The sequence below is a fragment of the Macrotis lagotis genome, chromosome 4 (assembly GCF_037893015.1).
Source record: "Macrotis lagotis isolate mMagLag1 chromosome 4, bilby.v1.9.chrom.fasta, whole genome shotgun sequence".
In the NCBI taxonomy this organism is placed as follows: domain Eukaryota; kingdom Metazoa; phylum Chordata; class Mammalia; order Peramelemorphia; family Peramelidae; genus Macrotis; species Macrotis lagotis.
The window spans coordinates 203,049,252-203,066,993 of NC_133661.1; the positions used below are offsets into that span (position 1 = coordinate 203,049,252).

General features: G+C 37.0%; 1 protein-coding gene across 4 annotated transcripts in view; it reads left to right on the plus strand.

The window, feature by feature from the left end:
- The first annotated feature begins 197 nt into the window (after positions 1 to 197).
- CAPN3 (calpain 3) overlaps positions 198 to 17,742 on the plus strand; it is a 72,613-nt gene continuing 55,068 nt past the window's right edge. For 2 of the 4 annotated variants that reach the window (XM_074235179.1, XM_074235181.1), the window contains exon 1: positions 198 to 873. In XM_074235179.1, coding sequence (XP_074091280.1) covers positions 565 to 873 — 309 coding nt within the window. In that variant the 5' untranslated portion in view covers positions 198 to 564. The remainder of the gene's footprint in view (positions 874 to 17,742) is intronic. The other 2 variants (XM_074235180.1, XM_074235182.1) reach the window with 1 other exon arrangement.

Genomic DNA, 17,742 nt, shown 5'->3' on the forward strand with positions numbered 1-17,742 from the left:
GCAATTACCTCTTGGGTAATTACTTCCTTTGCTACTTTCAAGCATATTATTTACCTTTTGCATGAACAACATTGCCCCACAATGACTTATTTGCATTGAAATTTCACTCAAATCACTCTTCTCTGGAATAAGACAGCTTAGAACTCAGCCCTCTTGTGCTCACATGCATTAACTTTCTTCATGTTTATTTTTAGTTGTCCTGGCTCTAGCTTCTCTGGGTCCCTGATACAGGCACGCACAAACACTCTCCTCTCTGGTTCCTGCTAAGAACCCCTGAGATAAAAGTGATTTTTTTTTCTTGTTCCTTGATCTGGAAAAAAAAAAAAAGAAAAGTCTTGGCTACAGGAGATTATATGGTTACACTAAGCTATTTGGGATGGCCATATGCAAAACAACCTTCCAGAGGGTTTTAAAATTCTGAAGTCTCAATGTTGACGTTGTCTCCCAAAAGACAAAGCCTTCGGTTGATCGGCACTGACTTCCTCTTTACTGTTGCTTCCTTTCCTTGGAGGTAACATTCATCTCTTTCGAGAACATTTTTTTTTCCTTCTTAATTTGCCAGTAATGCCAACAGTCATTAAAGCTTCGGTGGCTCAGCCGACAAGGGCTGGGCCACTCTCCCCAGGACTGGTACCTCCTCCAACCCATGCCTCAACCACCGATACAGGTGGAGTGAATTCTGGGGGCATCTATTCAGCTATCATCAGTCGGAATTTCCCTATTATTGGAGTGAAGGAGAAGACTTTTGAGCAGCTACACAAGAAATGTCTAGAAAAGAAAGTTCTGTACGTGGATCCTGATTTTCCCCCTGATGAGACCTCTCTCTTCTATAGTCAGAAATTCCCCATCCAGTTTGTCTGGAAGAGACCACCGGTGAGTAGCTGGCTATTTTCTGTTCTCAAAGGTTATTGCACTCACTGCCTCCACCCCATTCAGCTGTCACCACTGCACATGTGCACTAGAAAAAAAAAAGTATCTTGTAAATTGTTTTGTTGGATTCTTCTCCCAAATCTGAAGGAAGAAAGAGGGAAGTATGTAATATTGGATACAACTAAGTCCCAGAAATATTAATTAGCAAGGGGGATTTTGGACTTGATTTTCTTTTTAAACTTAATTTTATTTGCTTTTTGTAATTGGAGCTCTGCCTTAGCTTATTGAATAAAAGGAAATGCTATCAATATTTTTTCCCAAAGTAAATCCTACTCAGTGGAGCTCTGCTCTCTTCTCTTTTTTGATATGGGATTGGGTTCTGTTTTGTTGAGGTTTTTTGGAAGGAGCCCTTCCCTTTCTCACATTGAAGTAATACTGGTCATTCAGTCTGCTAGTGGTAATATATTTCTGAAACACTGAGTCATCAGGAAGAAATAATTGTGAGCAAGGGTAAACTCATCAATAGTCACACATTTCCTAGCACCATAGGATATTGAGTTGAGAGGGAAAAATATTGAGTTCCCACTCCCTCGTTTCACAAATGGAGCACTTGAGATCCAGAAAGATAAGGTGAACTCATCTAAAGTTGAATAAATAATCAGTAGTAACACCAGAATTAAACCTAGCCTTTGGAACTCCCATTTCGAACTTTTGCCTAACTTCTTATGTTACTAATTTTCACTAACCTATTTAAGAGAAAATGAGTGTAGTCACTTCCTTCCCAGTTCACTCCTGTTCTTTAATTAACATGTTGCTTATTCTCTGTCATTCATCAATCATGAATAATGATTTCATTTTCTCTGGAAGATGGAGAAAATTCTTCTCAACTTAACCTATGTGCTTTGATCATTAATGTGAACTCCTTTCCCATCCAGGTTATATACAGTGTGCCATAGTGACCTCTCCTGGAGACTTCTCTGTTTGAGAGAGAGCCTGGGGAGAAATCAGAATATGCTGAAGAGAAGGGTGTTAAATATCAGGAAATTAAATGAATACTATTCTATGACTTGGAGAGTCTTTCTGCCAGGAAGCATCTTACTACAGTCTCATTAACCCAGAGGGTCCTATTCATCATTGGCAGAGCATGTTTTTGGCTAGAAATGTTGATGGGTTTCATTTATATTTGAAATATAAATCAAATCTAATCAAAGTCAAAATATATTTATTAAGCTTGCATTCTGTTAGTTTAGGGCACCTAGGTGGGTGCAGTGAATTGAGTGCTGGACCTGGAGTCAAGAAGATTCACTTCACCAGCTAGCTGCCCAGGACACCATTCAGGTTACACTTCTATGGAGCCGGAGATCTATCAGTGAAGAGGGAGGGCTCAGCCTCCAGGTGTTCCACTTGGGATATTGCCTTAGTATTGTTTATCATCTTGGCTACTTGTGTTCCCTGAGAATTGTCAACACAGTCATAGAATAATAAGCTGTTAGAGCTAAAAGGGGTACTAGCAAAATCACCTAGTCCTCCCTACTCCCTGATTTTATAACTTAAGTCCCAGAAGTAAATGACTTGTTCAGAGTATGTAAGGAGAAGTTGGAAATAAAATGATTTTAAAAATTTCTAGAATATAAAGAAATTGTTAGTAACACTTCTTAGTATTATCCCTTTTGGTGTGGCTAGTTGATAAATAATAATAATAACAATAACCATTATTTGTGTGACAGTTTAAGGTGTATAAAGCTCTTTACAGATGTTATCTATTCAGGGAGGCAGGTGCTATTGATATCTCTAGTTTACCAATGAGAAAATTGAGGCAAACAGTAATTAAGTGATAGTTAAGTGACTTGCTTAGGATCACGCAGCTAGCAAGTGTCAGAGGCTTGATTTGAACTCAGGACTTTCTGATTCTAATTCCTTCTACTTTATCCACTATTAGCTGCCCTAAATCTTTAGAAGAAGTAAATCTACTAAAGTAAGTGATCCATGTCACCCTTGAGCAGTGTGGGGTAGAAACTAGGTAGTCTTAGTCCTTTAGGAATAAGTAATGGATAAAGAAAGAATCCCTTGCCTGCTTTCTACTATTCAGATTAACCTGAGGTGATGGTTGTGGTGGGAAACAAAACTTGCTTCATTATTCAAGAAACTTTGTTTTCACTATTCAGGCTAATATTGCTAGCTGAGGCAGTAGAGTGTTGGTCTTGGAGTTAATATGACAAGTTCAAATCCTCCTTCAGATACCTACCAATTATGTGACCCTTAAACACGCCACTAAACTCATAACTGCCTCAGTTTCCCCACTGTAAAATGAGAATAATAATAGCACCTATCTCATAGGGTTATACATATAAGGGTCTCATGAGCATCATATAAGATGACACATGTACAGTCTGCAAGCTTTTTTTTGTTCTTTTTTTAGATTCTTCAAGGCAATGGGGTTAAGTGGCTTGCCCAAGGCCACACAGCTAGGTAATTATTAAGTGTCTGAGGCTAGATTTGAACCTAGGTACTCCTGACTCCAAGGCCGGTGCTCTATCCACTGTGCCACAGTCTGCAAACTTTGAAGCAGTCTTCCTGACTCTAGGCCCAGTATTCTTTTTAATGTGTTACTTCATTGCCCTGATCTGACACTAGGCTAACATAATCTGTAAAGAAGTATTCCCATGAGATTCTTCTCTCTGCTATTTTTTTTTTCTCCAAGTCTTTTTCTCTTTGCTTTCCCAAAGAGTTTTTCATTACTGGATTAGTGTATTGATTTAAGGACACAGAGGTGGCCTTTTTAGGAGGTCAATACCTCTCAAGTATCATGTGGCATGTCTCTGACTATAAGTTTGAGGTTGGGATAAAATAAGGCACTTGAAAGTCAATGAATATTTAACTTTAAGAATTAACCTACTTTGGCCTAACATGCTATGGATCTACAACAAGAATATAATGGCATTTAGGGGTTTTTTTCCCCCATATGGAAACTCATCTGGTCATTAGGTCCTCAGGCAGCTCTCCAGATCTTAGATATCCACCAAGTCTAAGAGACCTACATTGCATATGGTTGGGATTTTTTTTTTCTCTAGATGACTTGGGTCCCAGGGGCAGCTTTGTACTGAATTTACCCCATGTAGTCTGAGGGCTGGGGAGTGGGATTGAAAGAGGACAGGTATATATGAGGGAAGGTAGGGCCAATCAAGGCTCAAGGGGCAGCTTTTTCTTCTTTTAGATAAAACTTCCCCATGTTGTTAGTGGGAGGACAGTTGCTGCATCAGAAAACACTGGTCCTACCATACAAAACTTTTATATATGAGATGAGATTGCAAAAGAATGAAAAGATTCCTTAATCCTACAATGTAAAAATCAGACTTTTTGTCATACTTAAAATCTGTAAATTTGCCAGAAAACACCAAGGAGGTGATTCTCTTTTCCCTACTATATCTAGTCATATCCTGACATAAACTTTTTTCTATGCAACCCCACACCCTTAAACAGTTATATATACACAAGCAAGCAGTCTCTTCTCCTCAGAGTTATTACTATCTTCCTGATGAAGAAATTCAGTATGTTGTAACACATCCCGAACATTTTCAAGAAATAGCAGTGTCTCAATATGCATTGAAATGGCAAGCTAAGTAGATTTAGATGTATCAATATATATATAGATATATATAGATATATACAGATATATCAACATACATAGACATATATGTCTATATGTCTCCATTGTAAATTGTAATCTGGTCACTGTCAGGATTCTGCTGGGGGAGAGAACTATTCCCATTGGATCAAGTGAGAATTAATCTTTGGTTGGGCATGTATAGTTTTATTATATGTAGTGAAGACACAACTCCTTCATTTTAAAGAAATCAAGGACAAGAGGTTATGTGAATTGCTATAGTAAATGACCAAGCTAGGATTCAAACCCAAGACATTTGCCTCTAAAGCCAGTTTATTTTCATCACTTCTTGTCTCTAGAGAGTTTTATTTTAGTAATTAGCAGGTATAGTAGGCAACTCTTCAGATCCTTCAAGCTCTAATAGTTCAAAACTACACTAAGACTTTTGGAACACTCTGTCAAAAATAAGTCAAAAATAATTCTTCCCTAACACAGTCATCAATGAGCAGTCATTTAAGCACCTAATCTGAGCCCAACTGTCTTTTTTAGCACCAGAGACACAGATAAAAAAAAAGCATCTGCCTAAATTTCAATTTACTATAAACCACTATTTATGAGTACTGAGGGATCCTTCTGTGAAGAAGCCCAGAAATCTTTAGTTTTTGTTTTTCTCCAATGGAATTCTTTCCTTCTCTTTTGTACATTGCCTTGCTCTCCTGATGTTGACCCCTGTCACTTTCTAGCTTACTTTCACTTCCTTAGTCTTGGTTCTCAGATACATTTAAATTTCCACTAACATTTTCCCCCGACTTCTGTTTTATATAATTTTTAGAAGGAGGAAGGGGGAGTTAAAAGAAGGGGATTTTCCATTTAACCCTAGTTGCCAGTATTTCTGGATTTCCCTTCTTTGGCTAGCTGAATCTTGCCAAAGGCTTTAAGACCAACCTCTCATCTAGGCCTTCTTCATTATCTTTTAAGACATAGACCCCAGTGGCAATCCAATGAAACCTATGAACCCCTTCTCAGAATAATGTTTTTAAATGAATGAAAATAAAATGCATAAGATTACAAAGGAAATCAAATAACTGAAATACAATTATCAAAATATTTTTTAAAAAGCAAATTTTTCTACTCCATAGTTAATAAAGAAATACAAATTCATACATTCTTTTTTCTTTAATTTTAGTAAAGACTGAAAAATAGGGGTGGCTAGGTGGTGCAATGGATAGAGCACCAGCCCTGGATTCAGGAGTACCTGAGTTCAACTCTGGCTTCAGACACTTAATAATTACTTAGCTGTGTGGGCAAGCCACTTAACCCCATTGCCTTGCAAAAACCTCAAAAAAAACCAAACAAACAAAAAAAGAGTAAAAATAGTTTTTTTTTTGGTACTTGTCTCATTCTGTCCCTCCAGAATAATTGTCTCTTTTTTGTCTTTATTTAATAATCAATTTTACCACTCTTGATGAAGGAACTAAACTAGAACTTTAAGATTTCTCCCATCTTTAGACACTGTGATCCTATGCTATCTTTCTACCCTTTGGAAATTTTCTTCTCTTCAACATCACTATTATAAACAACTGAGTTCTAAAATCCAACTTTCTATAAAGTGAGATGGCAGAATTCTTAGACAGTGCTACTATCCCAGGAGAGGAAAAGAACAGAATGACTGACCCCCAGATGGAGGACCAGCAAGGGACTAAGCTACAACACTAAGGAGCAAATGGCAATAATCTGAATTTCTACCATTGTTGTACACTATGCATATAGAACAGATTCAATAGGATGGGGGTTGCCTTTCTATTAACTCCGAGTTCATTTTCTTCCAAAGTTCAGACTCTTAGAATAGTACTATAAGACTGGAAGCCTGGAATCCTGCATACATCCCTGGACTGAAAGTAGCACATAAACACAGAGGGAGAAGGAGAATGTCTGATTAGAAATTGCAAATTAGTTTTCCTTTCAATGGATGTGACTCTATGAATCTTCAGAACGATAGAGAAGATCCTGGGGAGTAAGATGGGACTCACCAGAGACAGAAAAAAATTGTATTCATTATTTATGATCCACAGTAGGTTCTTTATCCATTTTCAGTAGGGTTAAATAAAATCCATGTTTAATGCTCATATCATCTTTGCTGTTCTTATTTCAAGTCTTTCCCTGGCAAGTCAGATCCCTAGAGCAAGAAAACATTCTCCTTGGCATTCTAAGGGTACCTCCTGTGGGGCAGAGGTTCTTTCCACTTGGTAATGGCTCAGGTAAATCCATCATTAAGCATTTATTAATTGTCTACTATGTGTTGGAGATACAAAGAAAGACAAATGGCAGTCCCTGAGGGAAACAACTATGAACAAACAAGTTGTAAAGGATAGGAAATAATCAGCTAGAGGAAGGCACTAGAACTAAGAGGAATTGGGAAAAGCTTCCTGTAGAAGGTGGGACTTTAGCTAGGATTTTACATAAACCATGAAAGTCAATAGGGGAAGATGAGGAGGGAGATCATGGAGATCATTAAATATGTGTGTGTGTGTGTGTGTGTGTGTGTGTTTATGATAGTTGGATCTGTGCTTTAGAAATATAACTTTGGTGATTAAATGGAAGATGAACATGAGTTTTCATTTTCATATGTTCTTCTCAATATTGGTCACCAGATACAATTTTATCTCCCTTAGAACATTGACTGACCCCCCAAATTATAAGTTTTTAATATTTTATTTTTCCCAAACTACATGTTAAAACAATTTTTAACATTTGGATTTTTTTAAGTTTTGAATTTCTAATTCTATCTCTCCTCTTCCTCTCCTCCCCTCTCCTGAGATGGTAAGCAATCCAAAATAGATTATACATGTGTAATCACATAAAACATTTCCATATTAGTCATTTTGTAAAAGAAGACTCAAACCAAAAAATGAAAGAAAGAAAAGAAGGAAGGAAGGAAGGAAGGAAGGAAGGAAGGAAGGAAGGAAAGAGAGAAAGCAAGAAAAAAGAAAGAAGGAATTCAGATAAAATATCAATTCTTTCTCTGAGGTGGTTAGTCTGTATGAGTCCTTTGGGATTGTCTTGGATCATTGTATTGCATTCCATTATCATTTAACTAAAGAATATAGATTAGGTTTTACAAAGGTATATTTACTGAGAAGATATAGCAAGGACAAATATATCATTCTTCTTAAACTGGGGGAAGAGGGGAAGGGAAAAGGGGAGATATATGCTCCCTATACCATCTTCTTTCCTGGGGAGAGTAGTTTGCAACTTAATATTGCAAAGCACTTACCGAACCAAACTCATTTCCAAATGTAGTCTAGCTACTAGATAAATGATACTCTCATTTTCAGTTATCTGCTGGTAATCTGGGTCAGGCATGTCTCTCCTCACCAGTCTAGTTGCCAGCAAATTCTAGCATGAATGTTTCTGTCTCCAGATATCTGGCAATTTTGCTTTTCAAACATGTTGCTGTTATCTGACCAGGTTTAGCTACTGACTAACAGTATGGACTTCTAACTTCAAAGTTCATAAAATTTCATCTTCTTTGGGAAGCCTTTCCTAATTCCCCTTTATTCTAGTACCTTCCTGTTTACCTTGTATATAACTTGTTTGTATATAGTTGCTTCTTGCAGCAACTGCTGTTTGTCTTTCTTACAGTACATAGTAGAAAATTAATAACCATAATTCTAACCATACTTCAAAGAAAGTGAAACTGGTGTCTTTATACAGCACTCCTTCATTCAAATCCAATTCACTTGTATGTCATGGCATCACAAGAATAAAGGACAAACAGCAACAATAACATGTCTATCTAGATTAGGGTTGAAAAGGTCACTATGTCTTTTCTCAGCATAGCAGGAGCATGTTCTTCACCTTTCTGCCAATATGAGTACAAGCCCAACTTGGGCTCATGTAGTGGGTCCCTGGGTATTTTTTTCCCTGGGTATTTTTAAAATTAGAAACTTAAGGAATTTTACACATGGAGTAGGGAACCTTATAAACCCCAAGCTCTATTTATAACAATATAGTTTTTCTTCACATATAATCTCATCCATATAATATTGTTACTGAATAATTGCAATTGGTGTGTACATACTAGTTTGTATTTTACTTTTTTCACTAAGTGATACTTCATATATACATTTCAGGATATCAATAGTCTACATATGCATCATTTCTTGTAACTGTGTATATTCCAACATGTTAATGATGCCAAAGTATCCAAAGTATTGAACATTTGAGTTATTTCTGTTTTTTTTTACATTGCAAGTAACGCTCCTTAAAAAAACACTTTTAATTTCTTATTTTTATATTGCCTTCATTTCCAAATATATACCCCTAATTTCTTACCCAAAGGATGCTACAAAAATGGGAGGGAATAGATCAACAAAACCAGTCTCTAAAACAAAACAACTCATAAGCTAAGTCTTGGCATCTTATGTAGAGTTCCATGCCTTATAATCTGCAGCCTTACCTCTACAGAGAAGGAAGTTATTTTTTCTCATCTCTTCTCTGACACCAAGATCGATCCTTCTAATTATGCAACATCCATGAGCATTTTTATTACCAGTACTCCTTTTTTTTCCCTCTAGGAAGCAATTTCTCCTTGGTATATATGCTCCAAAATCATTAGGTTAAAGTACAGAAGTGGCATTCCACTGTATTGAGCTCCTGGGAGGCTAGGTGGCACAGTGGATAGAGCATTGGCCCTGGAGTCAGGAGTACCTGAGTTCAAATCCAGCCTCAGACACTTTAATAATTACCTAATTATGTGGCCTTGGGCAAGCCACTTAAACCCATTGCCTTGCAAAAATTAAAAAAAAAAAAAGAGTTCCTGCTGGAAGCCATCCGGAAATTTGATTTCAAATGGACCTTTAGTTTTATAACCACAAAAAAACAAAATCATTGGCTGGCCAGGACTTCAAAAAATTCTAATCTATCCCTCTGACTCCAGACAGGACCATCCTAGAACATAGCTTTCTGCTCATTACATAAAGTCTTCAGAGGGAATGCCACAACCAAGTCCCAATATCTATAGTTTCAGTCAATTACCTCTTCTGTACTTACCTACTATTATTAATTTGATAACTTTTCATATACTTTAAATCCCCTTTACCTTCTCTTCTTGGTCAGGCAATAGCTACTTAGTGCTCAGGTCAAATAATTCCAGTTCCTTCATCCTTTCCTCATAATATCTATTTCAGGAATAGATACATCCTATTAAAGAATTCAGCCAAGGGCAGCTAGGTGGCATAGTGGATAAAGCATCGGCCCTGGAGTCAGGAGTACCTGGGTTCAAATCTGGTCTCAGACACTTAATAATTACCTATCTGTGTGGCCTTGGGCAAGCCACTTAACCCCATTTGCCTTGCAAAAAAAAAAGAATTCAGCCAAAAAAGAAAGAGTTGAGACAAATTTCCATGATGGAAAATGCCCTGGACCGAGTTCTGAGTTAAAGCACTTCTGGAAAAGAACTACTAAGAATTAGTGTGACATTAGCTTTGATTACATGAAATCAAAAATCTTCTGGGGAAAGGGGTCAGGTTGGGAAAAACATTTTGTATTACATTCCTATGATAAGAGTTTGGTGTCCAAGATACATAAACAATTAAGTCACACACACACACACACACACACACACACACACACCATTCAAAGGCCAGGATGTCAAATCTGATGATGTCACTATGAGTGTAGTCAGGAATAAGAAGGTCAGTAATAAATAGATGACAGAATTTTTCTTTGTGTACCATTCTACCACTAATTGTGCCCCCACCTACAGCTAGCTGGACCCAGACCATGCTTCACATTCATCCATTACAGACATCTTAAAACATCTTTCCATCTGATCCTGCTGTAAGTTCCATACCCCACTCCCTCTATCTCTTGCTCTGGTTACAGTAATCAGTTGTTTCTAATTTCAAAAAGATCAGAACAGTGAACTACCCTATGTTTCCACTCATTCTTGTAACTCCCCATGCCAAAGCTATCTTTCCTAGCCACCACTCCCCTATATATGTCATATTCCCCATTAGCTTAGGCTAATAAAGTCAATGACTTATTTCTTTTTGTGTCTCCAGCATCTCACATAGTACTTGCTACATAGTTCTTACTAAATAAGTTTTCATTCATTCATCTTAAAAGGGTATGTTCTAGTACTAATGGCAGTTTGCTCATGAGTGATTCATCAAGATAGTAATTCAGTTAAATATTCCTTGCCAAAAAAAAAAAAAAAAAGACAGGGCGGCTAGCTGGTACAGTGGTTAGAGCACCAGCCCTGGAGACAGGAGTACCTGAGTTCAAATTCAACCTCAGACACTTAATAATTACCTAGCTGTGTGGCCTTGGGCAAGCCACTTAACCCCTTTGCCTTGAAGAAAACCTAAAAAAAAAAAAACCAAGGAAGGCAGCTAGGTAAGTTCAAACTCAGCCTCAGTCACTTAATAATTGCTATGTGACACTTTGCCTTAAATAAATAAAATTTTTTAAAAAGATAAAAAAAATTCCATAAATATAAATTTAAGCAAACCAGTTTAATTAATAGTTAAAAATACTGATTTGAGCCTGTAAAAAAATATCATTTATGAGGCAGCTAGGTGGCGCAATGGATAGAGCACCAGCCCTGGAGTCAGGAGTACCTGAGTTCAAATCTGACCTCGGACACTTAATAATTACCTAGTTGTGTGGCCTTGGACAAGCCACTTAACCCCATTGCCTTGCAAAAACTAAAATATATATATAATTTATGAATTCAGGTCCACTCAGCTTTCTGATTGATCAAGGACCTATTATAGAGACCTATTATAGAAAATGTCATGCACATTCAGAGAAAAAAACTATATAGTCTAAATGCAGTACAAAACATACCCACAAAACTTCAAAAAATCTGCTGGTCTAGCTAGCCCTCTGACTCCAGACAGGACCACATAAAGACTTCAGAAAAGATGCCACACCTGACCTTAAAAGTCCTAACTGCTACAATTTCAGTCATTTACCTCTTCAGTATTTCTCAATGGGAAGAGAAAATACTTACCTACCATTATTAATTTGGTAGTTTTTCATTTACTTAAAATCCATTAAATCCCCTTTACATTCTCAACTTGGTTAGGCAATAGCCATTAAATGCTCAGGACAAATATCTTTTTTAAATCTTTTATGTTTTTTTCTCTTCACAAAGTTTTTGTCTCCTTCAGTTCTAATTCCTCTTTCACAACATGACTAATATGAATATATCTTAAACACAATTGTACATGTATAACTTTTTCCAGATTGTTTACTGCCATGGGGAGGAGGAAAAATAAAATAAAATTATAAAGAGAAAAAAAAGAAAAGATTAAAGTCCTCTGGAGAGACTGATTTGTAACCAAAAGGATTCTGAGGCAAATATGTCATCAGTTTTTAAAAATTCAGATTGTAAGATAATTTATCTGTAATATTTATAATTATATGGAATAGTTCCTATTCTCAAAGGAACTTATACTCTAATGGGGAGCAAACATATCAAAGTGTATATCAAAATATGTTCAGCATAAATACGAAGTGAAAAAAATACAAAGTAGATAAATTCAAGGAAGTTCAGGAGGGAAGGCACTAGAATTTAGGGGTATGGGTGAGGTGTCAGAAAAGGTTTTATGCAGAAAATGTTTGATTTACCTCTTCAAGGAAAAGAGAGACTCTGTGTTGTGAGTCTCAGGCATAGAAAATGGGCAATCCAATATTCTGGGACAGGATATTGAGTTCCCTACCTCAGAGTAAGGGAAGTTAGGTGGTTCAGTTGATAGAGCACCTGGCCTTGAGTCAAGAAGACCCAAGTTCAAATTCAGCCTCAGACACTGACTAGTTATGTGATCTTAGACTGGTCATTTAACCCTGTTTGCCTCAGTTTCTTCATCTGTAAAATGAACTGGAGAAAGAAATGGTAATAAAATTCTAAAAGTGACAAAGAGACATTCATGACTGAACAACATCACCATGTCAGAAACAAAAGAAAAGGCCAAATTGGTCAGATTATAGAGCATGGGAGGGATAGGGTTGTCCGGTAAGGTTTGATTGGCATCAGATTCTGCATGACTTTAAAAAAGCTAAACAGAGTAGTTTGTATTTTATTCTAGAGGCAAAGGGAAGCCTCTGGAATAAGAGGGAGAGGAAGGGGTACTGGATGGAAAGGTGAGGGGGGGGAAGAGAAGATGATATCAGGAGGTCATTGCTTTCAAAAGGAGAAAGTATCTCCTCATAAATTCTGGGCAGTATCATTTCAGGAAGCTAGTCAAGGAACAAGATGAAATAATCAGACACGGGGTCCTAATTTCATCATAGAGCCCTACAAAATACTATGAATTATACATTTTGTCAGTAAAAGGTTGTTGTTAGGAACTGTTGTGTGTGGGAGTACTGTAAACCTTCATCACCTGGTGTCCTTGAGCACCAGAGCCTTGTTTTACTAAATGCCACAGGAGTGGGAGTGGGACTGAGGGGGATATTTAAGCACTTGTATTTTGGTACATAAATGGAGATCTTGGTGTACAGGGAGAACTTGTCTCTCTTGTCTCCCACCCCTTCAATGTTCACCTGGGGGAAGGATAAGCGAGTCAGGAAAGGAACTCAGCAGGTTGTCAGAGAATGTTTTGTTATGCCATAATAGGAGGAGGATTACAAGTTTAATACCATACCTTAACCTCAGCGGAATTGAAGAACTGGAAATGTTGTAAGACCCTTCTAGTCAGTTATTTAAGTAAACAGAAGACTGAATTTGCTGATGCTCTCCACCATTCAACTACTTCTCCTCTTTGACTTGGAGGCTTGGAAACATAGCCATCCCTTCTTAATTCTCTTCTCAACACTTCTCTAGTGACTATTTGAATTATCACACACTTGGATAAGTTTATAATATAATACAAGAAATTAGGCTAAGTTTATAATACAAGAAACTACTAATGCAGCACCTAGGTTCTTCCTCACCTATAAGGCCCCAGAAAACTATTCCTGAATCAAAACATCCTGCATGTTAACACCCATTCATAGCTCAAAGACTCCAAATGATGTCTATATTTTTAGTAAGCCAACTAAAAAGGATATTTTCATTTGAAACAAAAAGAAATTTAATCAAATAAAGTAATAAATCAAGTGGAAATTTCTGCCTTAAACTCTTAGGTTACCATATTACTTGGAGGGGGGGCAAGAATGTCTGTATGTAGGCAGGACCCATGGAGGGTCATACCTATTAAAAACAAGAAGCCTAGAAACCTAGGTAAAGTTGTATGCATGCTGGGACATGTGTGACCTGAGTATAGGCAGGAGTATACAATTAAATGCTTAACAACCAGCTCTGGGAAATAAATTTGTGTGTGTGTGTGTGTGTGTGTGTGTGTGTGTGTGTATGTGTATACATATCCATATATATATATATATATATATATGCCCAGAACAGTTAAATCAACATTTTCTCTATCACTTTCTTAAATCTAGACAATCAGAAAAACAATAAATCAAGCCTTGATTTGTAACATCAATCTCCAAGGTATAAATGCTTACATTGAAAATATGAAAATCACCCAAGAAGAGCTGGGTCCAGCACACAATTTCCTTGTAGAAAACACATATAGGGACATGAATAATGCATATATCTGATAAGTTTTGGTGATGTCATTGTATTGCTTTAACCTAGGAATTACATCTCTGCTAAAGATTGCATCTTGAGTCTCTAATGGGCATTGCATTACCTCTGCTAAGCATTTCTATTGGTGTCTATCTTCAGTTGCAGATGACCTTCCTGCTGCTATTTCTTGATGTTCATCTCATTTGTCTCTGGTCATTTGATGCTTTTTTTTTTTGCTACCATCTACTAGGAATGCAAAGCTGTAACCCTCACACTTAAAAAGAGATAGTTAAACTCTTCATAGTCATAGACCTATGAGTAGTCAAGCAAATAATAGAAATCTTACCTGATTTTCACTCTGTGTTTATGGCCTTAGTCAATTGGGGTAGCTAGGTGACACAATGAATAGAGTCCTGAACCTGAAATCAGTAAGTCTCATCTTCCTGAGTTCAAATCTGATCTCAGACACTTACTAGAGGTGTGAACCTGGGTAAGTCACTTCACCTTATTTGTCTCAGTTTCCTCATCTATAAACTAAGCTAGAGAAGGAAATTGGCAAACCATTCAAGTATCTCTACCAAGAAAACCTCAAATGGTGTCACAAAGAGTCAGACACAACTGAACAACAGCAATTAGTCAACTCTCTGATGAAATTACAAAATTAGGTGGGGGGGGCAGAGTCAAGATCGCAAAATGGAGACAGGAATGCCAAAAAGTTCTCCCCAAGACCACTCCAAATACCTTAAAAATTATGTCACTAATGAGTTAAAATTATAAGTGGAGGAACCCACAGAAAGACTGAGTGAAACAACTTTCCTACTCAAGACAACTTGGAAGATCCACAGGAAGAATCTGATCCACTGGGGTTGAAAAAGAGCCCCAGCGCAGCCAGGGCAGCTCCACTCCAGAGTGAACAAGCTTCAGACTTCTAGGAACAGTCTGTGGGGAGGCAGGGTCCCTGGGTCCCAAAATAAAACCTCCCAGGAATATTATGGTCAAATTCCAGAAATCCCAAGTCAAAGAAAAAATATTACAAGCAGCCAGAAAGAAATAATTCAAATATCATGGAACTACAGTAAGGATTACACAGGATTTAGCAGCATCTACATTAAGGGCTTGTAGGGCTTAAAATATATTCCAGAAGGCAAAAGAACTTGGATTACAACTACTCAGCAAAACTGAACATCCTCTTTCAGGGGAAAAGATGGACATTCAATGAAATAGGGGAATTTCAAATGTTCCTGTTGAAATTACCAGAGCTGAACAGAAATTTTGATCTTCAAGTATAAGAGAGGGTGGACAGGAAGGGCAAATTATAAGGGATATAATGATGTTGAACTGCTTATATTTCTTCATGGGAAGATGATACTGATAATTCATATGAATCTTATCATTTATAAGAGCAATTAGGAGGAGCATATATAGACTAGTCACAGGAGGGGGTTGAATATGAAGGTATAATAATATAAAGATGGAATTGATGGGCAAGAAAGGAATATACAAGGAGAAAGACAAAGGAAACATTAGAATGAGCTAGAATATTTCACATAAAAGAGACAAGGAAAAAGTTTTCACAATGGAGTGGAAGGGAGAAAGGTGAGAGGAAATGAAGTGAGTCTTCATTCTCATAGAAAGTGGCACAGAGAGGAAATAACATACATACTCAATAGGGTATAGAAATCTATCCTACCCTAGAGAAAAAAAGGAGAAGAAAGGGATGGGAGAAAGGGACAGTGGGAGGGGAAAGAGGGTATAGGTGATAGAAGAGAGGGAAGATTGTGGGAGAGGGTAGTCAGATACAACACACCTTTGAGGAGGGACAGGGTGAAAGGAAAGAGAGAATAGAATATATAGGTGTGGGGAGGAATAAAATAGAGGGAAATACAGCTAGCAATAGCAACTGTGGGAAAATAATATTGAAGCAGCTTCTCTAATGGACTCATGATAAAGAATGCAGTCTACTCCAAAGACAGAACTGATGGTATCTTAACACAGACTGAAGTACACTTTTTTCTCTCACTTTATTTTTCTTGAGGTTTCTCTATCTTAGTGGGGGGGAGGGAGGATTATGTTTACTTTTACAATAAGACTATTATAATAATGTGAAAATAAAAAAATTTTAAAAATAAAATAAAAAGAGGCAGAAACTCAAAAAACAAACCAAAAAGAAATTACAGAATTCTTTTGAACTCTTGTTCAATCCTTAACTGTCAATATGTATTCTCTCAAACTGTTTCAGGGGCCTTGTTGACAAAAATGGCAAAGGAACACTGTGGTGATGGGTAAAGATGGTTCCCTTCATCCTCAGAACACTCCCATTTTTCAGGAAATCATTCTGGAACAAAAGAGCTATGTGAAACTTTGGATCCTTTGCTCTAAATTCTCCTTTTTATAATGCACCCCTGTCAGCAGGAAAATGACTGGTGTTTGTTTAGTATTTCTGCCTGGACAAATCTCACTGTTTTTCCTACACTGCAATGTGATGAAACTCAGTGTATAAACTATAAATGTCAGCAGTTCTTGGTAGATTGCATAGTTATGGAACTTTGTCCAACTAAGCCTTACTTAGTCTTCTTAGTATTTTCATCATAGGTCTCTTAAAGAAATGAAAACTTTTCTGCCTGAATGGATCTAACTTCTATGTTAAGACCAAAGCAAGATCTCAACACCCTGTACTGGTTGTTTTATTACCTTTAGTTTTTACATTAAGTAAATAAACTAAAAAGGTAGCAATATACTCAATATTTACATACATTCTGCTGCTGTGCTTTTAACATTCAACTATTCAATTTGGCCAATGACAGAACCCACCATGAGACTTTTCCATTACATTTGCAGTCTAAACTTCATATATATATATATATTTTTTTTTTCTTCCCCATTCTTGAGAGCAGAGACCATCTTACTTTTGTTATAAGTATCCAAAACTGCTTAGCACAATGCTTTGTATATAGCAAACACTTTTTAAAAATGCTTTTTCTTTCATTATCTCCCATACAATTGTTGACAGGGCCTATACCAGTAGTTCATTCTGCTACTGATAATAATAATAATAGTAATAATAAAGGCAGCATATTTATAATCCTTCAGAATTTACAGAGTTCTAAAGCATATATTATCTCACTTAATCCCCACAACAATCAAAGGAGTTAGATGCTGGTATTATTCTCATTTTACAGATGAGAAAACTGAGACTGGAAGTAGTTAAGTGACTTGCCCAAGGTCACACAACTAGGATGTGCCCAAAGGAAGACTCTAACCCAAGTTCTTCCTAACTCTGAAGTCCAACACCATTCACTGTCTCTGCTGACTATAAGAATTCCCTGAGGAAGCTAGGTGGCACAGTGGATAGAGCACTAGCCCCGGAGTCAGGAGGACCTGAGTTCAAATTTGACCTCAGACACTTAATAATTACCTAGCTGTGTGACCTTAGGCAAGTCACTTAACACCACTGCCTTAAAAATAAACAAATAAATAAATAAATAATAAGATTATATAAAAACATTCCCTAAGAAAGATATTCTATAAGTAAAAGAAGAACTATTTCAACAAATGGAAAAAAGAGCAATGTTTGAAAGAACCACTTGAATGTTGCCACCATTTTTAAGAGAACTACAATTTAGTTCCCCAGGAGCCCAATGAAACTATTTCCTCAGAGATCATTTGCTTATGCTATGCCTTGGAATCC